Raw genomic sequence first — 25912 nt, forward strand, 5'->3', positions numbered from 1 at the left:
AATCCCAGTTGCTCTATCCTGTCCAATCATTGGTCCCTTAACCTTTGGCCTCGGATCATTCCTACATTCATTACTGAATGGTTTGGAGGAATAGAAGCCACAGGCTGCAGCATCCTCAGATCAATAACACCATTGTGGGGGCACAGTCACATATTCACAACGGGTAATTCTCCTATGATCGAATCAAAAGATTTATTGAGACATCTCCTTTATTAGGCTGCCTTTTTAAAAATCATGTCATCACAGTGACTCTAAAGACAGGAAGGCTTACGCACACATTCACAAACACATCGTGCACACAAATACCTCCTGAGTCCCGAATGCTCACAGTCAAATATCTCCGGTCACATTAAGCCTCTGCTGTTTATCATGGATCGTTCACGGTCTGCTGTTCAGTTCATGACGCCTGAAGTCGACAGTGCAGGTGTATCGATCAGTTTTTAATGGGTGTTCATGTCAGGGGCCATGTATGCATTTTGAACATTTCTTTGTCCAGTCTAGTGTTAGTTATGGATAAATGTAAGAACACGTCACAGCATCACACTAAATGTGAAACACACTTTCCCTGACAAGTCATTTGCTGTTTATTGTGTTTTCTCCCTATCTGTCCCCAAGCCCGTGTCAAAAACACAACCTGATTCAACCATAAGTCCCGACTGACATCCTCTGACGAACACTCCCATTGTGGCTGACAGCCAACCAGCAGTTATAGTGTGTTTGGCCGCGCCATAAAGGCTGTAAGTGGATTGTTGTATTAAGACATTGATTGCACTGACCATTTATGAGCCATTATTGGGCCATATTTCAAACTGCTTTTGAAGGACGATGAGTGTTCTACTGGTTCAGCACCAAATTTATGAAGGATCGCAAACTGGGAGCAGAACTGGGAGTTCTTGGCTTTGGAGGTGATGAGACAGAAGAATGGGGAAGAGCTAAAAGTAATTACATGTCTCCTTTGCCATCACCCATTTCCCTCACAGTTAACAGCGGCCATCCTGAGCATTCGGTTAGTTCTCCTCCAGCAGTCCACCTCTGTGCCTTCACTTCACAAGCCATAAAACGCAATGGCAAGAAAAAAACCCAATATGGATGACGAAAACTCATTAGCTATCTCCAGTGTTTGTAGGCAAACACTGGAAGTAATGGCCCCTGATAAGAGACGGGGCTGACAGTTCAACTTTTCACAGTTCAATAGACTCCGGTTAATGCACTCCTGAAGAGTTTGGACTACAGAGGAGCAAAGTGTTTGAGTAGCCATCAAGGCCTTGATAATTGGGCCTGTAGGAGGCTGGTGATTTTCAGAACTTTTCCTCTCATCTTATTTCGTTTTTTCCAACTTTCCCCCGCCCCAGTGGCTTTGCTAATGATGGTCACGACTTTGTAAGTCGTTTGTGAGTCCGTAAGACGATAAAATAACTTAAATAAATCACAATATTGAAAATATATTCGCTGTAGGCATCTATCTGTACTCCTCAGATGGAGCTTTAAAAGCTTTTCTCCCAAATCCGACTCCACCATTTCCATTTGCATGATACATGCCGCAGAGTTGCGCGCGCGCGCACACACACACACGCACCCACGCACGCACACACACACGCACGCACGCACGCACACACACACACACACACACACACACACAGAAAAGTCAATTCTGGGGTAAGGGCAATCTCCCAGGAGAACATCTGACTCCTTCCTGCCGTCACAGACGGAATGATCATGGGTTGTTATTCGGCCTTATCTCCAGAGCAGGGAGCCTCTAATATGAACAGAGTGCTTTTCAGGAAGCCAGGTCTGTTTGCACAGCTCAGGATACAAAATGAGAAGTTGATAGCTGCCCACTGCCACAGTGCAATACTTCAGGACAATATAAATGTCTCCAACAGGGGCCTTTGAGTACTGACACCGAATCTGCCTCCTGAAAAAACAACCCACTGCCTTGTTAAAGACTTTTTCTACATGTTTTTTGACTTCTTCTTTCTCCTAGCGGCCTGAAGCTGCTTCACCAATTTCTCTTAGATCATTATTTTCTTCTGCAAGGTTGACAGGTTTGGGTATCTTTGACAGAAGGAGACAGAGGTTTGAGTATAAAAGTCAAACTACATACAAATTAGAATGACTGCGTTCTATTTATACATCCTAATAATCCATTTAAAATGGGGAACGGCAAATCAATGTCCTACAGGCCCTTCATTCTATGTGAGTCATCAGAGGAGTTGATGACCAGATATGGTGTAAATTTACAGAATCACACTACAATACAGGATGACATCATGTGAGACGTTACTCGATTTGCTCATACGTCACTACTGACAGCGCAGAGGCTCTAATAGCACCTGTTGCCCCCAGGCCGTGGAGATTTCAGGTCTCAGGGGGGGGGGTTGAGTCAGGATCTCTTCCAAATGGACACTAATTACATGAAATTGGGTTTTTTAACTCTCATTTCTGGGGAATTCAAAATGAAGAACAGTCTCCACGCTCCGACAGACAAGCGCACATACAAATGCGCACCAGAATCAATTCGTACAGTAATTACAGGAAATGAGATACATGCAACCAAAGTGCTTGGTCATCAATACCTGACAAAAACACTTCCAGGATGCGTATGTGTTGTTGTCCACCTTTAAATAGATTACACAATAGATTTCTCTTTTTAATGAACAGAAACGTGAGGAATCAGTGACCGGTCACGTTTGGTTTCTTGGTTTGGGCCAAAAGCAAATGTGTCCCAGTGGTGAGATCAATCACTGTGATCCTATGGTGCGGAGGTGTGTGAGTGTGTGTGTGTATGTGTGTGTGTGAGAGAGAGAGAGGTTATATATCAACAGCCCCTTTGGAAAACAAGTGATATTGGAGCAGCCTGGAGTCTTGATGACAGCAAATGATGGTGCCGAGCGATATGCCATTAAAACCTTGGAAAAATCAACACAAACGAGAACGATCAGTGATTCAGGCCCAAAAACGTCCATTCCCACTGCTGAGTGAAGCTGAATGCGTCACAGTGGATATAAAGGTGGAAAAGAAGTCATGGATTGAATATGTAGTTTTTTTCTGGGTCCCATTCATCCATATCCAGGTAAAAAATAAAGTTATGCAAACATTACCTATTTATCTCAGATAAATACTGAATGACTATTGTGCACCAAATTTTATAGAATGCATCCAATAGTTGTTTCACTCAGAAGCACCTGATGCAAATAATTAGAATTCATGGAGAACATGATTTGTGGGAGGGGTTGACGTCACCGGGCAAATAAAAAGTATGAGATGCTCCAAGAATTCTGCACTATGTGTACACTGAGCATCAACACCAGCAGCATAACCACGTGTGGCGTCCGCGTTGCAGAATATGGAATGTCAAGTAAGAATAATTAACTTAAATGTATTAGAGCACAATATTTGCTGCTTGAATCCACATGACTGCCAGTTGAACCTGCTCCCTTTTGTTGATGACTCGGTGCTCATTCTTCTCCATCAGGGAACAGAAGTTAAAAACTTTTCTACAGCTGCTCTCTCCCCACCTGTCAGCGTCGGGGTAAGACTAGCGTGGCAGTGGGCTGAACCCACCGTGGTGTTGTTTTTTAAGAGAACATCTAAATATGATGAAGGTTTAGGGGAAACTGTCTCTATACAACACATGTATATGGAGAGGTGAAGTTACTTTTTTTCCAAGCTTGGATTTATAATAATCCATTTTGTGTTATTTCAGTTAAGACCAAAGTCCACTCAAATGTCACCATCACCAGAGACATTCTGCTAAAGCTCAGCTAAAGAATCCATCTTTCAAGTCGTTTCATGTTAATTTTGCTGATTTGATGTGTCTTAACTTTGCTGCTGTTTTATTACTTCAAACTGCACTGATTTCTTAGATCTTGTACAATCTTGTTTCTGGCCTCAACAGTTTGTCATTCGTACCTACTAGCATGATGTTTAGGTGTGGTAGATCATCTAACACGCCATCATCCTCTAATTCTTGGTTGTCTAATAACACAAGATGAATGATGTTAATCAGCAGAGAAAAGCTCCGTGAATCCCTCGGCTCCTTCTTGGCCTCCTATAATAAAGCAGTCTGCCTGCTTGTGTAATTACTCCCATCCGTCTCAGCCACATGACCAACAACTGGGTCAAAGGCCCTCCCTAAGGCTCCCGATGGTGCAGCCGAGTCAAACTACAATTGTTGCTTCTTTATTATAAAATATGACATTAAAGTTAATTTCCATAAAAGAACAAACACTGGTTTATCTGATCAATAACACTTGCAGCGTGGGCAAGTTTCATCAAGGTGTTTTATTGAAGATGACATCAGATGCTGCGCACACTAAATATCTGTGAAAGCCTCCTCATAAAGGATTTGAAACAGAAATTCTCTTAAAACCAAGCTACATCTTAAAACAAAAACCCCTGCTCGATATTTTATTTTTAACAAACTCACAAGCATACAAAAACATAAAAATATCAAAAACGTGTTGCCTGGTCAAGAATAAACCAAAGTTACAACCTTGTGTTTCTCTCTAAAGGTTTAATAGATGCACTAGTGACATCCTTTATTCATACGAAACAGAAAAACAACGACTAGTTGTTGGATCTGATGGAGAAACTCCTGAAACCAGTCCTACTTATGCTTCACCCCTTTCTTCTGCCAGCATCGTCTCCACCATCTTTGGTAAGAAGGTTTGCAGGAAGTGAAAAAAGTCGTGAAAAACTCCCGTCTTGTCGTTGGTCGGGACCAACTTGAGTTCTGCCCTTGAGCTTTCTGTCCCACCCACCATCTGGGGCTCAACCCTGAACTCCAGGGGCTCCTTAATCTCCATCTCCTTTTCAACGATGTGAGCGGTGACCTGGGACTCCAGCTCCACGCAGCTTCCCTCCGGCCTCGAGTCGGTATCTTTGATCAGCTCCCGCCTCACCTTCCTCCTGCCGGCCCACACCATGTGCTTCTGCACACAGTTCCACTGAGGGACTTTAGGCTTTCCTCTTTTTGCTCGTCTTGGCTTTTTGCCTTGCGGCGACGTGGATTCATCGCCGCTGGGGGACAGCGACCTTTTGGAACCGACCAAAGCTGCTCTCTGAGGGCTGGCATCGTTCTGGGGCTCCGGCATCTCACAGCTGTCGTTTACTGATACGTTGAAGACGACGTTCTTGACGGCATCCATGGCTGAGTTCTCGCTGAAGACGCCATCTGTGGATGGAGTCAGGTGACACCTGAGGACGCGCTGCAGGACTCCCTCCACGGCGCAGCAAACCTTCTGGAACCACAGCAGTCGGAAGCCGTCTCCCGTCGCACGCAGCTGGTCCTGCAGCGAGGGAGGGAGAGACTCCACTTTGAAGGGGATGCTGATGGTCAGCTGCTCTGTTTTTGCACATGGGGTCTCCCCACTGGGGGTAAACAAGCACACCAGCCCCCATGACCTCCCCTTTGCAGATTTACGCTTGTACTGCAGGCTGCGGCAGTATTTCTCTGCCTCCTGGCACTCCCTCTGGAAGCTGAGCACAGAACGCACGTTCAGGTTTCCAGCGACGTTGTGCGACAGCTCAAAGGGGTCCAATAGGTTCAGGGGCCCCAGTTTTGGACTGTGGTGAGGGCTCGTGGTGGGCTGTGTCTCATGCATGGCTTTTTTCTCTTCATTCTGGCCCAGAAAATCAGTGATTGGGAGAGTACGCCCGTCCCTGACAGATATCACACTACTGGCAAAGTCAAACTGTGAATAGAAGGAAAAGAAGCCTGCGAGCAGCGTGCCTGGAGGGAGAAAACACACCAAAACGTTAGGTTTCAGGTGACTGACAACACGAGTGTTTCTTGTCACTCACAGAGGTCCTGTGTGTTCTTGCTGAGGGGGACTGAAACCGGCTGACTGGGGAAGGTGCAGTCCCAGCCCTCGATCACACACTCCTCTTCTTCACCTGCAAAAACAAACGCCAGGTCCATCAACAAATATTGTCACAAATCATATTAAAATGACAGAAAAATTATACAGTGGTACCTCTACTTACGAATGTCTCTACTTACAAAATTTTCTACTTACAAAATGCCTCAACAGGAAAATATTACCTCTAGATACGAAACAAATTTCGAGTTACGAAAGGAAAAAATACAGTATGGGCTGATACTCGCAGCTCCCAAAGGTTCCTGAACGCAACATTCTTATAGCTGCTCTTCCATTGGCTATTACCTAGCATCCTGGCATCCCATTGGCTAAAAGGGACCTCTTCTTAGCCAATGAGGAGGTCTCTCATTGGCTAAGGACGCTGCATAGGTGTCTATGCAGCGTCCTCGTCATTCGGCCCTCGACCCATGACGTGTTCTGATAGTTTTACGTAAATATATCAACTTTTCGAGTATTCACTATGAATCCTAAGAAAGTGATAGAGAAAAGAGGAAAAGAAAAGACGAAGTAAAGAGTTTTTTTGTCTGTACAAAGTAAGAGATGATAGAAAAGCATGAAAAAGGGATGCGTTTGGTTGATCTCGCCAAAGAATATGGCCGTAATGTATCTACAAGCGCCACGTTATTAAAACAAAAGGAAGTTAAAGGAGTTTAAGGCATCGCGTGGGTGGTTGGAGAAGTTCAAAAGGAGGACTGGATTTCACTCTGTTGTTCGGCATCGTGAGATAGGAGCGTATGAACCAAAGAGGGCAAAAAACAATGAGGACAGCAGTTAAAAGCTAAATGACCATCATTTTTATTCTTTATTCTTTGTTTTTTATGTTATGCACAACTCATTTATTGTGTAATAATCTAATCGTAACATGTTTGTTACATGTTTACATTTGTTACATGTTTTGATGTATTTTTATGCTTAATAAAACATTTATGTCTGAATTTTGGGGGGGCTTGGAATAGATTAGGGCATTTGCATGGAAAAAACATCTCTACTTATGTAATTTTCTACTTACGAAATTTCTTCCAGAACCAATTAATTTTGTAAGTAGAGGTACCACTGTACTGGTGCGTTTTTTTGTAACAGACAAAGTAAATGACTAATTTAAAAAAGTATTTCAAAGACTTTACACACTGAACTGTTAAACTGAACTGAAATTGAGACTTAAATTGAGATTCATTCCAGAAAATCTTTTCCAAAATGTCTTTGTTCCACAAACGTACCACACACGTGCACAGATTATGCTCTTTTCCAACGGTTTCCATTTATGCTTTGGTGATGTTTGAAATTGTTGAAATCTGAAATTACATCCGAGATTCCTAAACATTGATATTTACATTTGAAGGCATTTTTTTCACCAAATCATCCTGTGCGTGGGATTATTCTTTTTTTTTGGCTGATAATTGATATCAGAGACTCTGTGTGTATACATGTACATGTGCTGTATATACATGTATGAATGAGTCAGTTCTTACTGTAAGTTCTTATGTGACGACGCCTTGTATTTAATCCTACATTTAGAGACGTTTGGTAAAAGCACGTCTTTAAATACCCAAACCTGACAGAAATGTAGTAGAGATTTAAAATAAAAAGACAACACTGATCATTTGGATCATTTAGAACAGGAGCGATGGAGAACTTACAGGCCAACTCCTTGAACTGGGCGACTGTGAGGAGGACAGGTGGGTCACAGTTTTGCAGGAAGAAGATGATCAGCAGTGTCAGAGCATAGTTATTGAGCAGCGTACCAGCACCACTGGGATTACCTGCAAGTCACACAATACATGTTAGACAGAAAACATTCAAGTAGCCCTGTTTTTATAACGCTTTATGGCATAGGTCTGGTTCTCTGCCAAGTAATAAAGCCGAGTGTAAAATATTTCTCTATTTGTAACATCACTTAGCAATTTAAAATTGTTCTTGTGCCATTAAAGGGTATAATAATTACTAAATGTCATCATTTTCCTTCCATCAGGGTTAAAAACAGACACAATCAGTAAAGTTCTACTGACATCTGCTGACCGAAATACTAAACAACAACCTGTCCAAAGACATCCAGAACACAGTCAGAGGTGAAGAATTTCATTTTACCAGCCAGCTGCTTCTGCTTGGCCCAGTGGCGGATGGTGTACACCAGAGGCCTCAGCCTGTCCTCCACTCCCGAACACAGCTGGAGAAAGTGGGTGTTCCTTACTGCAAGCCTGGAGAGAGATTCAGGAGACAACATTTACTGTAATTCTATGCAAGATAAAACTATCTCACCACATTTTAACACTTGACAGTCAAGAAAACTGAAAACCATCCTGCTGACCTGTTGTTTATGGTGATATCCCCCTGCAGTTTCAGCTCGCTGTGATGGAACTTGACTACAGGAACGCGAGCATTGCTGACCACATGGACTTTGTGGACGCCGGGGACACAGCGTCTCAGGATGGTTGCCACAAGGTCCAGAATCTCTGCAGGAGAGGCAGCTGTCAAGTCGATATCAGACAGGATGGAGTCCTCAGACCGGCCGTCATCTGACGTGCCCTCCCCTACCTGAAGAAAGAGGGGAAATTTGAAGTTACCCTGCAGTTCATCTTGTCGAATTAAAAGACTGTATATGTTAAAACTATCTGACCGTCTCAGTGGCGGACTTTGCCTGTGCTTGGAAAACCTTGGTGTTTTCCAGGTCCAGGAAGAGGTCTAAGTCACAGGACTGGATGCTGAAAGTGTTGACAGATGAACCAAACGGCAGAATCTGGCTGTCTGCAACCCATGCAAATATATCCCAAATTAAAGATGATCTGTGACTATACTTATCCACAATTATCATCACGCAAGAAAAAAAATTTCAAGATGGCTCAAAAGATCTTTCTCCGTGTCTAAAATGATCACCTGGGAAAAATTCCACAAAAACCTCTTGCAGGAGTTGAACCAACAAGCCTCGGGCTTCCGTCTCATGTTCCCCCAGCTGACACTGCTCCACTACGTACCTCATCTGTTCATCCACCTGAGGAGAAAGGGCACCGCTTTAACCTTTCAATGTTAAGCTCCAATTATATACTCATCTATGTGTTTGTTCTCCAGGACATATTTCTATCAGTTAGTATGTGTCATTACCATTGATTAGTATATTATTTGCCATTTATTTTAATATAAAAAACACAATGTTATGTTATTAGAAAATAACAATACTGAGATTATTTACAGAACGAATCCACTTTACCAGCCAACGGGCCTCTAAATCAATTTCTAATCCTTTCGGAACCCTTTTATTGGCATCAGGCTTTATATTTGTCAACAGGATGCTTACAGACATCAACTGACACAGCTGCGGTTTCAGATAGTCAAGAAATTGTTGGTAATCCGGGATGTTCTTCTTCTTAGGGATCAACTTGAAATCCTTCTTTTCTCTTGGTTTGACACTCAGCTTCAAGCCTTTCATCTGATGCTCAACACAGGACAACGCCGCCTTCACACTGTGGGTCTCATCAAACTGCACGATGGCGTACACTCCCTGTGAGTGAAAAGTGAAGCAATTCATTCTACAGTGGAGTTCAGCAGTCACTTCCATCACACTGACTACTGGTGCCAGCTGACCAACCTTGTTTTTATCCAAGATAACCTCAGAGACTTGCCCAAATTGCTGGAAGTACTCTGATATTTCAGTCTGAGAGACATCAGGTTTGATTCCACTGACAAACACGCTGTGCTCCTCCTGGATCTTCCTGGTAGCCCGCACCGAACTCAGTGTCTGGTGTTTCCTTCCTTTGACGTGCTGATCCAAGCTTGGCTCTGCAGGAAATGATCAGTTGTGCACGTGATAAGACATCGACCACATCTTCAGGTGTGTGATTTACTGAGCTAACAAACAATGAGACGTCCATCAACATAAATAAACTACTTAATCAGAATGGAATATTATCTTACTGCTCCAAACATGTCAAAAAGTAGCTTACGGTTGGGCAGGCTGACGTTACAAAGAGTACAACGAAACCCCGTCGGCGTGTTTTTTATCGTGTCTCCGTCTGTTTCCATGATTTAAAAATATACGACAAAAACAAGAAGTCAATAAACAATCAAATAAACATAACTATGAGGCCGAGTGAAGTCCACGCGACCATCAAATCTCCCTCCAGCGTACTTTCTACGTTTCGTGTCCGTCTCTAAAGTGTGTCCGTGTTGTTCCGCTTCATCCACAAGTTCCGCTTCAAAACGTTCCTGGTGCTGGGCATTTTAATTTCCTTGGATGTTTTAGCTGATATTTTGAAAAAAATAATATTGGTTACCCTTTAAAAGTAATCTTAACCTACGCTAGTGTGGAGAAATTGTCACGCCGGAACAATTATTTGTTTTCACGTCTCCTTTACAATTACTGTACTATAAGTAGTCAAGTTTCTAGTACATAAAATGGAGCACTTTGATAATGCTGGTCCGTGTGGATACGAAAACGATTAATTCACGTTTGAGGCCAAATTTGATGATTAAAAGCCATATAATACCAGTCATACTTGTTCACTCCTCTTAGAAATGTTTGTGCAAATTATTTAAACTTGAATCTGGTTTTAGCTTAAAAACTACACTAACAAAGTTGGACATAGCAGGAAATCTTTTCCCAAGTCTTGCTTTAAGCAGCTGACAAAAACATAAAAATGGTGAAGTCCTGTAACCAGATCAGAATCTGTAAAGCTTTAATTATGATTTAATCAAATATCAGCATTTTAACGTCATGTGTATCAAGAGTAAACCAAAGACATGGACATTAAGACAGACACTTTTTTTCCACAATAGAAAAATTTTAATAATCACTTTTTCCCCTGAACAAGTAAACAGCTGTTGTATAAAAACAGTGCAACATTTTGTAAAAGATTCAATAAAACTACTTTCTAAAACTGGCAGTTTATAAAAATGAAGTAAAAACAGTGTTACAATAAAAAGGAAAAAAACAAACAACTGATTATTTCTTTGCTGACCTCCCTCTCCGTATTTTTGGCTGTGGCTCAGCCTCAATATTTTTCACTCTGTTTGTGGATTCGTCTTTGTTTGAGGTTTCAGAAACAGCCTTCGACCCTCGCCTTGCTCGCTTGGGAGGCTGAGCTTCAGCAACTTCTTCTGAGAGATCCTCTTCAGTTTTGCTGGTGTTCTTCGATGCATTTTGGCTTTTCATGTCAACTCGGTCTTCAAGTTTTGACTTCCTACCTCGAGCTGGCTTTTGAGGCGTTGCATTTACAATCTCAAAGACTTCAAGGCTATTTTTCCACCTGACAGATCTTTTGGATTTTTGTGCATCTTCTTTAACCTCGCTTTGATTTTCAGTGGGATTTGTCTTGTCAGTGGTTGCTGTGACATCTTTTACAGACTTTGCTGGTCGTCCTCTCCTTTTGCCAGGCTCGACCGATGCGGACTCTGAAATGAGGCCTGAGGATGCTGCATTGGTCTCCTCTTGGGGAGGAGATACACCTCGGCGGGCTCTCTTTGTTGGAACAGCTACAGGAAGAACCTTTTTTGACCCCCTAGCTCTGCTAGATTTAATGAGTGGAGGTTCTTCCTCGTTTTTCTCTTCAGTCTTCAGTTCCTGGTTAGGTTTTTCCTTTCCTTCTGCAGCAGGATCTTCATCAGCAACCTGTTTTCCTCTCCTACCCGGTTTGTGTTTATCTGTGGAGCTGGCAGCAGAGACCTCACTGACCTCAGTGGATTTGACAAGAACTTCACTCTCTGGGCTTTTCTTCAGCCTTCGCCCTCCTCTTGTGGTCCTTGGAGCTGTGACAGCTGGTTCATTCGTCTTCAGTGGCTCAGCAACAACAGGAGCTTCAGCAACAACCACTTCTACGTTTTGGATTTCACTCTGTTCTACATGGTTTTGCTCGGTCTTCCTGGTTCTCCTCAGTTTTTTGACCGGCTCTTGGGATTTTGAAATCTCAACTGAAGTAGTTGTGTCACTGATTTCCAGCTTCTCCTCTTCCACTTTGGCATTTCTTCCTCTTTTGGCTCTGACTGGTGGTTGGGGGTCCTGCTTGGTCTCCACAGTAACAACTGTGTTCTCTGCTGGCTCACTTTTTTCAGCATTGTCAGGTATCGGCTTTCTTCCTCTTCTGGGTTTTCCAACAGAAGGAACAGACTTTTGAATGGGTGCATCAGTCACAGGATTCTCTTCACTTACAGCTTCATTTTGGTCTGACTCAACTGGTTCAGCAGGCATTTTTCTTTTTCGTCCTCTAGTGGTCCTCATGCCAGTTTTCTCTGTAGAGGCAGACTCATCTTGCTTTTTAGTTTTGACTGGAGATGTCTGGTCGCTCACAGTCTCTGAGGTAATCTCAGTGTCCTGTGTCGTTTCCAAAACGTTCTCTGGAACCACTTCAGGTTGATGATTAGAGATGCTTTCTTGTGACTTTGCATTTCTGCTTCTTGTGGTCTGTCTGACTGCAGGCATTGCTGTAGCTTCAACTTTCTTCCCTCTTCTTCCTCTAACTAGAGCAAGAACAACAGGAGCATCAGACTGTTCATTCACCTCTTCATCCTCATCTGGTTTAGATGGCACCACTTTTGCTTTTCTGCCTCGAACAGATTTCTCCTGCACAGTAGCTGCTTCTATTTTTGTGTCATTGCAAGCGGATGTCTCGACTTCAGGTAGACTCCCAGCTTCAGGTACCTGAGGAATTGTTTTCATGGCCTCAGATTTCTTTTCAACACTCTTCAACAACTCTTCCAACTGGCCACTGGAAACTTTGTCTGCATCTGCTTCTGTTCAGAAAACAAAAGTAAGAAATGTTTAGAGTGGTTCAGCTTTCAACTACAGATATTCTTATTAATGAAAATGTAGTCTCACTAATGAATGTTGTAAAACACAGGTTTTGTGCTGCTTGCCCTACCACTTTCTTCATACAGGCTATACAAGTAAATCAAAAAGAAGTCAAAAACAGGAAAAGATGACAAACCTCTGGGCATGTTAGCTTGGGGAACTTCATCACTCTGAGGCACATCTTGCTTCTCTGGCTCTGATTTTTCAAGTTGTTTACATCTTCTCCCTCTTTTGGGCTTTAAAACGGCCGTCTCCACAGTGACATCACCTGGAGTTCTTACATTCTCAGGCTCTAGAATATTTTCAGGAGCAATCTCTTGAGCCACTGCAGTATCAGAAGATTTTTTGGCATTTCTCCCTGTTTTTGGCTTTTGGACAAAGTTGGAAACCAAAGAGACATTTTTCTCAACAGTGAGCTCAGCATCGGCGCTTTCAGGAGTCTTTAAATTTCTGCGTCTTGATGTTTGTCTGACAGTGGGTGGTGCTGTAGCCTCATTTTTCTTTGCTCTTCTTGCTCGACCCAGAGCAGGGACAACACGGTCTGCTGGATGTTCTTCTGCTCCCTGCTTCTTTGTGGATTTTGATTCCAACTTTTTACCCCTTCTACTTCGAACAGATGTTTTTTCATCGCCAAGATCATCAGCAGTCGTGTCAATTTCTGTGACTTTGCCAGTAGCAGGTTCCATTTCAGCTTGTTCTTCAGGTGTAGCCTGCTCCTCGGGATCCACTTGAAGCTCTTCAGGTACAATCTCCTCTACTGGATCCACTTGATGGTCTTCTCTTGTGTCCACGTTTGTTTCTTCGGTAGGTAAATTCTCATCTATTGCTGCTGGAGAGGTAGCTTCTATGGCAGGTGATAATTCATCTCGTCCATTTGGCTGCTCTCGTAAGTGGTCATTACCATCAACCTCATCTGCATCAACTTCTAAAATAAAGACAAAGTTTTCAGTTTGTGAAATTGTTGCAACAAATCTCAGACACATTTTTACAATGGAACTCCTTAGAAAAGGTAAAACCTTTGTGAATTCTTTGTTATGAAGTCTTTTGTGTTCTATGCCTCAGTACAATGATGATTAATATCAATGTTCCACAATTCAGGCATTTCCGCAACTTTGGAACAAGAAAAAATCCCCACCACTTCTTTAACTAAGACATTTATTTTAATGTGCAGTCATGCAGATTTTCCATAAAATCTCAGTGAAGGTTAAAAAGAGCGACATAACTTCCAAAAGTGCATGTTTTCATGTTGGGTAACTGACGATTCGTCATTAGCAAACTAAACAAATTAAATATGTAAATACCACTGAACTTACTTTCTTGCATATCAATTTGGGAAACATTATCATTCATATCTGATGGCACATCATCTTGTGGCTCCTCAAGGGCAAAATCTAGTTCTGTATATGGAAAGTAGGCAAGAAATCCATAAATATAAGCATCTTATCAAAACAATATAACTTGCACGAGTTGTCTAATGACATTCATTACTCAACAATCCTCTAATGGGATGTCTGTGTTGACTACATCCAGCACAGATCTTCCATGACCGGGATGACTAACAATCTCCACACTTTTTCAAGTTGAAAACCAACTAACCTTTTGCAATGAATCCACCGCAATCCAGACGCGTTTGATCGTCAACCTGTTAAAAATAAAGAAAAACAAAATACCATGATTATTATTTTAAAATAAAACAATTCCACTATGAAGCCAGGACAAATATCTTGATCTTTCGACTTAACATAATTTAATGTTGACAGCATGACACACAGATAATACAGTACCGATATAGTATAACAGTAAAACTTTGATTTTGGCCTGTATCAATTTTTAAAATATATTTGTTGATAATTAAAAATAATGATTGCTCTGCCATTGCTCTTCTGTTTAAGCTATACATTACAATGTTTTTATCATTACCGCATTTATCTCCAGTTCTTCTGTGGGATCAGCTGATGGCTCCTCCATAAGCTCCTTAAGTCCCTCAAAATCTTCCTCGGGTGCATTATTCTTCAGTATTCTTGGTGATTTCAGAAGTCTCTTAATTCCAAAGTTGTCCTCCACAGGTTCAGTCTTCTCTCTGGGAGTTTTCAGGAGCCTCTTCAGACCAAACATGTCTTCAACTGGGGCATGTTTCTCCTTTGGTGTCTTCATTAATCTCTTGACACCAGAGAGACAGTCTGATGGGGAGTTCTCCACAGCTGAACTTCTTAAGTGTGTCTCCTCAGATAAGTCTTTCTCCAGAAATTTTTCTTGGATGTCTTGGAGGGGTTCAGCCTCTTGTTGTGGGGTTTCAAATATTTTCTTAATTGCAGAAAGGAACTCTTGCTGTTCTGGTTTCTGCTTAGGAGTTTTCAGAAGTCTTCCTCTCAAATCCTCGACAGGCTCAGCCTTCTGTCTTGGGGTCTTCATGATCCTCTTCACTCCAGTCAGACAATCTGGTAATTCTGGTTTTTGTTTAGGAGTTTGTGCAGAGGTGATCTTCAAATCTGAGCATCGCTGTTCACTAGAATCAGAAGAAGTCTCCAGGACTGCTGGGATGTCACTGAAAACTGATTCTTGATCTCCGTTAAAGAGGCGTAGGACAGCCTCGCTGTTGTACTTCTTGTCTTTTACTGTAGAAGAAACGCTGAGTGGCGAGACAGTCATTTCACCTATAAAAAACCCCAACTTTTCATTAATGCCAATTCAGTAATGCAGCAGGACACACTATGTACTCTTGACTATTAAGAACTAATGTCTATAGATCTAAAGCTTTGGTGGCTTCTGCAACAATCCAACACATTTTACCTGGCTCCTCTGGTGTGTTCAGAACTGATGGGTCAATCCCAGATGTGACCTGATCTCCCAGCGGTGTCTTCATGACACTGTTGTCATTGATTACAGATCTCCTCTTCTTTTCATTTACAGGTGTTTTAAACATTTCTGAAACTCCTGGAAACACAACACCAGCTCAGCAAGTGTAATACTGAAGTCCACCGTGCATTACCAAACACAAGTACAGTATTGTCATTTGTTGGAATAGAAGAAACAAGAAGTAAATACCAGTCAAATCCACGTCCATTTTCATGTTCTTTTTAAGGAATGCCGTGTTGGTTACCAGTCTTGGTACAGCACCAGTTGAATGAACAACCTTTTTCTGATGAGCTTTTCCCACTACAATGGTGAGAGGAGACTCTGCATGTCCAGTGCTGGCGTGGCCATTGAGTTTTCTTGCAGGAGTCTAAGAGATTAAAAAAAACATTGTCAATATAGCATTTAAAATACTGAAAAATGAAAGTAAGGAAGGAGTACATTGGATTTTTAAAAAATTGATATTAAAAACAAGTACGAAACAGGAAAACACAGATTATAATATGTTTCAGGTTCAACAAGATACAGTTGATGTAAGACCAGCTTAAAAATTTCATTTTTATCACAGAGGTACTCAGCAAATGCTAAATATTATCTGTACCTGGGGTTTGGGTACAGCCTTCTTTGTTGTCTTCTTGGTGATAACTTTTTTAGCTGGAGCATGCACTTGAGCCTTCATTTGTCCAAATTTCACAATATTTGCCCACGAACTTAAGGCTGAAAGAAAAGAATTAGTTACAACTCAGATATCTTGCCTTCATTGAATACTGTCAAATTACACTAGAAAAAACAAAGATTTCGGGGCCTTGCATACCTTTCATAGATCCTCGTGATATTCCACTTCTCCTGCACATGACTTTCAATGCACTCTTCCTCACACTTTGAGTTTTCCGTGAGGTGCTCTTCATGCTCTTCCTCCTCAGTGGCATTTTAGGAGTTACAGTGACTAAGGGCACCTGGTCAGCAGTGGCATGTTCAACAATTGGAGATGGTGTGTTGATCAATGACACAGAGAAACGCCCTTTTACTGTTGGTGTCTGGACTCCTGGTGTTACATGTCCATTGACTTTCGGAGTCTCTGCTTTATTTCTAGATGGAGACTTTCCTGTTGGAGAAGGACGGCTTGATTCTGAGGATTGGATTCTGGACTTCAAGGAAGGTGATGTAGCCTTAATAGAGGAGGTCTTAGATTTTGGTGATTCCTTTCCAGGAGTGACGACCTTGGGAGAAGGGGTGCTCGGTTTTGGCGATTTTGTTCCAGGAGTCGTGGCCTTGGGAGTACGGGTCCTCGCTTTTGGTGATTTTGGTCCAGGAGTCACTGCCTTGGGAGAAAGGGTCCTCTGTTTTGTTTCAGGAGTTTCTGCCTTGGTGGAAGGCTTCTTGGATGTTGGCGATTTCTTTCCAGGGGTATTTGTCTTGGGAGAAGGGGTGCTAGGTTTCGCTGACTTCTTTGCAGGAGATGCAGCCTTGGGAGAAGATGGCTTGGATTTTGGTGACTTTTTTACTGGTGATGGAGTCTTGGGATTCTTGACACTAGATGACTTCTTTGGTGATGGAGTCCTTGTCTTTGCTGGACTATGTACTTTGTGACCATCTGAATGCTCCTACAAAATCAAAATTCATTTTGAGATTATGATGGATAACAATTGTATTGGATTAAAAATAACTATTACCATCCAATCTAGTAGTACCTGCAGCAATCCAATGACTGATGCTCGTCTGAGGACAGACTGCTTGGGTTTAAGCAGGCACAAGCTTCTTCGTGGGGCAGCACCTTTTCTTAACGGAGAGTCAGGAGGGAGTCGTTTGTCAAATAATTCAGGGCTCAGGTGACCTCCAAAGGACACCCGCTTCTTCTTCATTTGTTGTGTGGGCAAGTCGGCCGAAAGTTCTCCACTTTTGCGCTTTTTGGACATCTGGTTCACTAATAAATGAAAACATTTGCATCATGAAAACATTTGCATCATGAACATATTGCTAGAAATTCCATTAAACGTCTTAACTAGTTTAACATGTTAAAAAACGTGAAACAGAAACATTACAGTATTGATTACCCTTTTCAGCTTTCCCTGAGTTGCTTTTTGATTCTTTTACACAACTAACCACTGTTGTGTTTTCCTGGTCCTTCATCTCCTTGCTTCTCCTTCTCACAGGTGACTTAGGTGTTTGAGCAGAAACTTTCTCTACAACCTCACACACAGTGAACTTCTGTGGTGTCGCACGCCTTGTTTTCTGAGGTGAAATTGCCTCAGTCTTGATAGCATTTTCTTCTTCGGTTCCAGTCATCTCAAGCGAGGGAACCGGGAAGGACTTCCGTTGCTTCTTAACAGACGTCGGGACCATATTACTTATCATTTTAACCTGCCCTTTAGTTTCATCAGCTGCAGATGAGATTTTAGATTCATCCTTCTTAGGAGTGGTTTTATCTTCTGTAGACATCACAGACCTTCCACCAATTTTCTTGACTGAAACAGGTTTTGGAGTACAAAACTTTGAAGTAGGTGTTTGAAGCAGACTTGCAGAAGATTTCCGAGGCGTCTTGACATCCAGAGATTGTTTGATCATTTGATACAAATCATTGAAAGGTGAGGTGGTCTTGCTTTGCAGAGGACTGTCATCCTTCTTGGACTCCACTGCCTCCATTTTCTCCAGGGATCGCTGAATGTTGTCATGGTTTGTTCCATCTTTCAAACGACTTTCTATGGAAGATTTTTTAAATCAGAATATTAGACTTGATAGAATAGTCTTGATAGAATAGTCTAATACTTGGACCTAAAAAAACATTTTCACACATGTCCTGTAGAGTTCAGTATTGATGAAGTGCAAAAGCCATTGCATGAAAAGCAACCAGCATTTGGTAAGAGACAACAACTTTTTACAGTACACCAGGTTCAGCTGAGCCAAAAAATTCTTGGGACAAATTGAGTAGCTCCATACATAGTTAAGAGCAACAATTTGTACCATATTACTTTAATTCCAAACCCACAGCTGCTAAGCAGGTCAGGAAGGTCTGAAAGTACACTAAATCCCTCAGCTAAACCAGAACAGTCACATAGTCCTACCTGTGGTAAGTTCAGCGGAGCTCTTTTCTTTTGCCTCAGTGGTGACAGTTTCTCCAACTTGCTGGTCTTGAAGAACCTAGGCATAAAAAGCTTTCATCAGCACTTTCATAATGAAATTCAGGGGAGTGTCAGCACAGTTAAACATGATGGTGAGGCCGCAATGCTCTAGAAGTTAAGAAAAAATAAAGCAATTACCGGTACTTTAAAGGATTCAGTTTTGGTTCCTGTTGAAGACCTCCTTTTCTTTGGTGTTGGTGCTGGTGGGTACTCAAATCTGAAATACCAAATGCAAAACCAGTGTCACGCTTTTAATGCTAACGTCTCATTTTCCTTGTGTTGAGGTTATGAACTCTTCAAAAAGAACTGTAATACTATTTTAATTTAAGGTCAGACTAACACTACATTGGTGGTACTAGTGCATCCTAAGTTTTCATTGAGGCACAGAAGTAAACTATAGTCCCTAGTAATAAATTCCAAGAGTTACCTTTTTCATCAGTTCCAAAAAAAAAATCCACAACACTCAATAGCTTAAAATTAAGTTTTAAAGAGCTAATGTTGAAAAAGCATAACACACGAACAAACAAGCCTTAAAATATCTCAAAAGAATTTTTGAAAAACGGAAAAAATGGGAAAGCATCCAAATAAATTTACATAACAGAATCAGAGCAGACAGCTCTGAAGAGGGTTCACTCACTGATATTACTGCTGTGTCCTGTGACATGCATGGACAATATGTACAATGTGTGATAACCTGAAGTTAATCCACAATTCCCTGGTTTGTCAGTTAAAAGTACAAAAGAACAAAAGAAATGTCTCCAGTGACAACAGGTTCATGTCAACCGATTCAACACTGGTAGAATCCAGCAAGATCTGTGTACAAAACAGGTTTATTTTCACATGCTTCAAGGTCCAACCTGATGCCCTGATTACTAAAATTTGTTCTCTTCCTACTCACCTGAAAGAACGATCAATAACTGTTATCACATCGCCATGCTTCAGTCGCTCACACTGCTGCAAAACTTCTCCATTGACACGAGTTGGATTCACTGAGCTCAAATTTGTCAAAATAACCTGAGAGAAGCAAAAAGAAATGATCTAAAAACACAGTACTGCTAAGTGGCAGATGACTGCCAGCTTTACATCCACAAGGATGTATTTCACATAGAAATGGCAGTTGTTGTCAACAGCAAAGTTAGCTTAGAACAAATGAGGCCATTAATTAGCATATTAAGATCTCATCTGTTTTCCCTTGAACTTTTTACGTATGCAGACACTTAAACAGATGCTGCTGATGCTATTTCCGAGCACTATCAGCCCTTCGGTCCTGATTCGATCACAAGCACAGTGCAAAACATAATCTGGCCAATATGCATTGATTACACATTTGAGGATCTAAGTACTTGGATTCAAAACACAAATCCAGCATTAATGTTTTCTAACTTCTTCACAAAAGCATCAAGATTGTTGCAGAATCACTAAACTAGTCAGCCAACATTTTGAAAACCTCATTACAAATTCAGAAAAATCTAATTTGGTAAATGTTATGCACTATTTCTGTCTTTGTTTTAATAGCAATGTCCATTTCTCCAAATGTTGTACTCTTTTATGCACATACAGAGTGGGGAATACATGCAATAACACTGTGCAGACACAGGTAGACAGGTTACAGTGCATCAGGTGTCAGCTTGATTTACAGTGGTCTGTGTGTGATCCAGCACCCCAGGGCACATAATAGAAAATCAGAAGAGGCTGCTATACATTTAAATGTCAGGGAAAGAAGTCAGTAGTTACAATTCAAAAATAACTTTAAAGGACATCTAGAATTAAGTTAATGTCACATTCCCAAGGAGTCATTACCTCTTTATTTTCATTCAAGTCAATTCTGCAATGCTCTTTGGAGACTTGAGGAAGCTGAATACGAATATCACAGTCAGGCTTCCTGCAAAGAGAACGAATTAATGTTACAAAAAAAGTAATGAAACACGTTCAAATCTAAATGGTGATGCGTTCAAAGAGCCTTTAGTATAGTGAACATATGGACTGAAGGTTTGAATGAAGTCAGTTGTGCTTCATCCAAGGACACGAGCAGAGGTGACGTCAGTGATATATAACCCGCCTCCACACCAGCAGGGTTTATATATGCAGCTCCATCAAACTCAAGGGTCTGTACGTCACGGTAAATGTTAGCATAAACATAGCACATACATTTGTTTTCAGTGATCCTTAACCATGAGGTCTGTATGCTACTATTTACGGAGTAACCATGAAAATAATACGAGGATATTTAACAAGTAAACGTCACAAATCTACCTAAGATCTCGTGAATTACATGGGCTCACCTTCCAAATAGGCATGTTGCTGTAAGAGGAAACTCTGTCCCATCTCCTCCGCTTCTCTTAATCACGACTATTTTCCCATGTAATGGCATTTTCGTTATGTTACCTGGAAAAATACAGGCGTCAAAATGGAACTAAAGAGCTGGAGAAACCATGACGATATCAATTAAATGTTTCATACATAGCATTAACATTAGTAGACAGCACGCAGAAACAGCTACACGGAAGGTAAAATGTGAGACAAATCAGGATTTCTATTGGTTAGTGACTCCTGTGTTAAAAACTTCGCTTAATTTGACACTATTGTTGCAAAACTATGTTCATTTTTATGAAACAGTAACATTGACGACCCGTCAATTGTGTCTCGATAACGAGTCTATACGCTTAACAGTGACGCACATCGAAATAAAAATATTAGCAACTGCGCTTTTGAATGAAATTTATAACACTGACGGGGAGTTTGCTTAAAGTCGACCGAAATGAAGCTTAAAAGGAAACACATGCATTGTAGTCTTACCTGAAAGTTTGTTCAAAGACGCGTTGAATGCTGAAAATCCATAAACGTCTACTGGAATGTAGCGAAGAGATATTTAATTATTAAATCAGACTGCTAACATAACGACATAAATGAACTACTCTACAACGAACGACGGCGAACGTAAGCACTCATTTGTCCTCCGTAGCACCTACAGTCGTGACCCTGTTGTATCACTACGCTGTACTTACACACACACGGACATATACACAATTACCTGGAGTAAACACACGAATTAAATAAAATGTTTGATGTCATTCGTATATCATTGTGTTAGAGTTCCGTTTGACTGGTTAAATTAACTGTAACGTTGCCTACGCACCAGGATCTATTTTGTTTATAATTTTAGCGGAACAATACCACGTCAGTAAAGCGACACTGATTTGAAAATATTTGAAATTCCGCGCGAACAAATGCGATTGGTTTAAACGTCACTCTGTCGTTGAGAGGGCGGTACGCGTTCCAATTCAATTCACCAAACTTTATTGACACTACGTAGACAGCATATGTTTAAATTGACAATGTGCGTTCAAATAATGGATAATTATGACAACAAAATGAAACTAAAAGTAAATAGTTGAATATATGATACAGTGATGTTTTAAATATCGTTTTATTCCTGTTTGAAATGTTCTCTATTTATACTGGACCGTTTGTATAGTGTGTACGTCCTTGCAGTTTACCGTCTTTATTGGCTTGACAATAGGCGAAGCTCTTTTTCTGTTACAGCAGTTCAAAACGTTGCAGTGTGTTTGTAAAGAGTTTTGTGTTCATTAGCCAGTTCTTCAAGGTGTTACTAGCTCTTTCTGATCTGAGAGTAGTATCTGTCTCTGAGGTCTTAGAATAGGACGTTTATTATTATCGTAATTCAGTTTCTACTCTGCGGAAGCAAGTATTCCTGTGGTGTCTTTTTCTATGACGAGGCTGTGTTCATGGAGTCTGAGGTGACTGTAAAACAGTCTATGTTCAGGGTGTGATGGGTCTGCGTTGGCATCTCCATCCAATGTTCCTGATTCTGGACATGAAGTCTTGAAGGTAGGGCAGGTTTGGCACCTTTTACTTCTTTGTGCTGTCCTGAGTTTGTTGTAGTCTTTTCCTGTCTTGTTTGGTGGGCATCCCCAACCAGATAGTGATAGATGAGCCGAGAACACATTGTTTCTGTCTATAGTCATGTTAGATCTTAACATTTTGACAGTTCATTGCAGAAACAGCATTGGCGTAATTGATTAAATTGGCAAGTTCCAAACAAAACTGACTCAATTTACAAGGTACTGATATTCCATGTACTGTAATGGTTGGGTTGGCTACTGAGGCAGCAAACTATAATAGAGCCATTGTTCATGTTATCATTTAAAGGTGCCTCTTTTGTTCTAAAACAAATGATTTTGTCAGTACAGTACTTACAAAATAATATGTTCTCAAAGTAGCTCTATGAATACATCATCTTTGAGAAAACTAATTGTACTAAATGATATTCTGTGCAGCTTGCTTTGACGACCTTTTTTAATGATGGGAAAGACAAGACAGCAGTTGTCAAAGTGCCAGCAATTCTGGAACCAATCAATTATATTCTTAAAGTCATGTACAGATTTGTCTAACTTTGCCTTGTCCAAATGATCAAGTGATTATTACTTTATCTTGGCATCATTGTTGTCTTTAAGTCAACATTTAAAGAAAGATTGTGTAACACTGAAACAAAGAGATGGGCAAAACTTTAACAATATCTTCTTGAAATACTTTCATTACAAACATAATAAGTTACGAAACTTTGCGCTAACCTTTGATTTTTTTATATTGATGCATAGGAAAAGTCTACTGAAGTCAGAATGAAAGAATGACACAAGACAACAACACCACACATTTAATAATTATTAAATGTTGCTTTTATTTTTGATTTTTTTTTTGTTGTTTTGTTTTTTTTTCCCCAAAGTCACTTAATCTTGACAAAATCGCAACATACTTCTCAAACTGAAGATGTGTCCGTTGCTATTCCAAATTAGCTGTGGAGGGAAAAGTTGTGCGCTGATCTGGACAGGTGAAGTCCGTAATGATGAAAGCAGCTTTGACCGTACAAATAAAAATAACACAACAACAAAAAAAACTAGGAAAGACTCCACACTGGCATCCTATGTCATAACGCTGTGGGGTCAGGGTCAGCGTCTCTCCACACAAGTCCTGGTCTGCTAGGCCGAAAAAAAATGAGTGACTGAAGAATGATTCAGGGGCTCAGTAGCAGAAGAGTATGTATATGTGTGTGTGTATATGTGTGTGTGCATTCGCGACAGGAGGGTTAGGAAGTGCAGCACAGAACATGTACATAGAACAGGCCAAGCACACAAAATGATTCCTTCCTGAGACATTGGTATGTGTACAGTAATGATGGTCTTGATGATGAGTGTATTGTCTGTGAAGGCGTTTTGGCATAAAGTGAGTCTCAGGGTTCAAAGATGCCCTGGATCTGGCAAAAAGTCACGTACTGTTTCTACCACAGGTTGTCATGGGGAGATTTGTGGAACCTAGTTGACAAACATCACATTTGGGACATTCACTTGCCTGACCGCTGATGGAGCAGAGGGATTCGTACAATCTAGCCTTTTCCCATCCACTGCAGATTATTGATCCATTCAGAGACTTCTCAGAATCACTTGTGTTTAATACAGTGTGTATGTACACCATTCTTCACATTTGAACTGTCTTTGAAGATGAGCTGCTACAGCACACTTGAACCCCGCAGGCTACAGGTGCTTCTAGCTCATCACTTTCAGAATCATTTCTTTCTGCTACAAGGCCAAAAAGCTCTGCCCCAACTGGAGTGCTACTTTTGTCATCTACTGTATTCAAAAAACATCTTTCAAAAAGTCTACGGTGAGGAGGTTGAAAAAGTTTGTGAAAGCCACATCCTGAACAGCCAGTGATTGGTTAAGGGTCTGTCCAGTATTTAGCAGGTCACAAAACATGAAAGAACTTCCTTCAGTAAAATGTGCTCACAATGTCTTTTCTCGCATCACAAACCTATAAACAAAACACATAAAAGTTTTTTTTTTTAAATCAGGTGAAGCCTAAAACTCTTCATAGTTTTTAAGAAATGAATACAGCTTATATACACAAACTCAAAGGCTACTTAAAATACACCTTAATAATGAATCTTCATTAATTTGATTTCTTGAAAGGACCTGTGACCATATCATACAACTGAGTTCATACAATCATTTTTTTTCCATTCTCTTGGAAGTAAAATAAAGAAAAGGAAAACAAATCCAACCTGGAATAGTCGGTGATATTCATTGCAACTTGTTTTCTGTGCACATTTCTCTGTCTCTGTGTGTGTGTGTGTGTGTGTTTGCGTGTGTGTGTGTGTGTGTGTGTGTGTGTGTGTGTACATTGGCAAGAGATTTCAAGTTCTTTTGCATTTTGTTAATTAGAGTAATGTACAAATGTGATAAAACTGAAATGTGTCTCTCAAAGGGTATGAAAAGATTCAAACAGTGAAGGAGTACAACAATTCTAATCTCAGAAAGCATGTCCTCCTTTCCACCTGGCATTCTGTTCTGGACATGTCAGTCACAATAGTTCCTTAACTTTTTCTATATATATTCATATATCTTTTGTACGAAATCTGTTCTGTTGGAGTTGAAAAAAGAGAAAAGACCCAAAGTCTATGAGGAAGGGGGTCTTAATAGGAGTCCCATGCTTGCAGTCCGCCTCAGAGTACAAGAAAAAAAAAGTGTCTGGTGTTTGTCAAGTCTGTCTGTATGCAATGTTCTTTTCCTATATTAGTCCCACGGCGCCGGACCCACTCTCGGCTCGAATCAAAACTGCTCTCCACTGCTTCTAGAGTTGTTGTCATAAGTATTTCGAAGAAAGTTGGAGAAGGGAGGAGCAGCAGTAGAGTAGAAGGTAGAAAGTGGAAGATGAGTCATCAGCAGTGTTTACGGTGTGGTCTCTCAGAGGCGGCCGGTTGCCCTAGCCTGTCCCCCCCCCCCCCCCCCCCACATCAGGATGGTACTCCACAGCGAGGGAAAGCAGATCAGGAGTTGAGGATTTGTGTTATAGTGGAGGAGGACGTTTGCTCCGCCACTCTCCTGTGTTCAGCTGTCAGGGTGAAAGCCCCCTCCTCCTTTCCTCTCCTCTTAAGAACGTCAAAGGAGGAGACTGAGAGCATTGTGAGGAAAAATCAAAAGGTGGGCTACAACTATGGAGATTGCGTTGCTGGACTGCTTTGGGCAGAGCTGGGTGACAGGCTGGGGCTACAGCTGCCTGGGGGCGCACCGCTGGGCCGGCTGCCTGCAGCTCCACTTTCCAGACCTTCTGAGTTCTCAAGCATCTCCTGGATGAGTGGAGGCATCGATCCAGGGATCTCCATCTTCAGGGTAATGACACGCTCAGCTCCTACAGAGACATTGGAGAAAAATGTCAAAGGGTGAAGTTCAGACGAGACATATTTTAGGTATTCCTTTCTGCTTTTATAC

The 25912-nt window shown here is 41.3% G+C and overlaps 3 protein-coding genes across 11 annotated transcripts in view; all 3 read right to left on the reverse strand.

Annotated features, from left to right (window-relative positions):
* Positions 1 to 4265: 4265 nt before the first annotated feature.
* On the reverse strand, positions 4266 to 10010 carry tut1 (terminal uridylyl transferase 1, U6 snRNA-specific). The gene is made up of 10 exons (XM_068305519.1): positions 9818 to 10010; positions 9463 to 9653; positions 9172 to 9375; positions 8754 to 8868; positions 8497 to 8624; positions 8188 to 8414; positions 7968 to 8077; positions 7520 to 7642; positions 5806 to 5898; positions 4266 to 5734 (listed from the first exon to the last, which is right to left on the reverse strand). The coding sequence occupies exons 1-10, from the start codon at positions 9894 to 9896 to the stop codon at positions 4614 to 4616; spliced, it is 2391 nt and encodes a 796-aa protein (XP_068161620.1). The 5' UTR covers positions 9897 to 10010; the 3' UTR covers positions 4266 to 4613.
* Positions 10011 to 10654: 644 nt separating this feature from the next.
* Positions 10655 to 21556, reverse strand: mki67 (marker of proliferation Ki-67). Of its 4 annotated transcripts, none has more exons than XM_068306271.1 (17): positions 21426 to 21556; positions 20912 to 21014; positions 20430 to 20511; positions 19528 to 19643; positions 18768 to 18846; positions 18573 to 18648; positions 17565 to 18209; positions 17202 to 17434; positions 16325 to 17114; positions 16112 to 16227; positions 15703 to 15880; positions 15448 to 15588; positions 14578 to 15311; positions 14254 to 14299; positions 13971 to 14054; positions 12794 to 13582; positions 10655 to 12599 (listed from the first exon to the last, which is right to left on the reverse strand). In XM_068306271.1, the coding sequence occupies exons 2-17, from the start codon at positions 20998 to 21000 to the stop codon at positions 10816 to 10818; spliced, it is 5982 nt and encodes a 1993-aa protein (XP_068162372.1). In that variant the 5' UTR covers positions 21001 to 21014; positions 21426 to 21556; the 3' UTR covers positions 10655 to 10815. The 4 variants fall into 4 exon arrangements, with proteins under 4 accessions (XP_068162372.1, XP_068162373.1, XP_068162371.1 ...); XM_068306272.1 differs by having other exon boundaries at positions 10655 to 12596; positions 15448 to 15591; XM_068306270.1 differs by having other exon boundaries at positions 15448 to 15591.
* Positions 21557 to 23303: 1747 nt separating this feature from the next.
* raraa (retinoic acid receptor, alpha a) overlaps positions 23304 to 25912 on the reverse strand; it is a 126057-nt gene continuing 123448 nt past the window's right edge. For all 6 annotated transcript variants that reach the window (XM_068305103.1, XM_068305104.1, XM_068305100.1 and 3 more), the window contains one exon: positions 23304 to 25832. In XM_068305103.1, coding sequence (XP_068161204.1) covers positions 25636 to 25832 — 197 coding nt within the window. In that variant the 3' untranslated portion in view covers positions 23304 to 25635. The remainder of the gene's footprint in view (positions 25833 to 25912) is intronic.

The sequence above is a fragment of the Antennarius striatus genome, chromosome 21 (assembly GCF_040054535.1).
Source record: "Antennarius striatus isolate MH-2024 chromosome 21, ASM4005453v1, whole genome shotgun sequence".
NCBI lineage: Eukaryota > Metazoa > Chordata > Actinopteri > Lophiiformes > Antennariidae > Antennarius > Antennarius striatus.

Coding starts and splice junctions, on each gene's coding strand:
- tut1 (XM_068305519.1), bottom strand. CDS start 9,896: ATGGAAACAGACGGAGACACGATAAAAAACACGCCGACGGGGTTTCGT. Junction 8,625..8,753: donor TTTTGTGGAATTTTTCCCAG/GTGATCATTTTA, acceptor CATGGGTTGCAG/ACAGCCAGATTCTGCCGTTT. Junction 7,643..7,967: donor CAAGCAGAAGCAGCTGGCTG/GTAAAATGAAAT, acceptor TGTGACTTGCAG/GTAATCCCAGTGGTGCTGGT.
- mki67 (XM_068306270.1), bottom strand. CDS start 21,000: ATGCCATTACATGGGAAAATAGTCGTGATTAAGAGAAGCGGAGGAGAT. Junction 17,435..17,564: donor CTCAGGGAAAGCTGAAAAGG/GTAATCAATACT, acceptor TTCATTTATTAG/TGAACCAGATGTCCAAAAAG. Junction 17,115..17,201: donor CAGTCATTGGATTGCTGCAG/GTACTACTAGAT, acceptor TTGATTTTGTAG/GAGCATTCAGATGGTCACAA.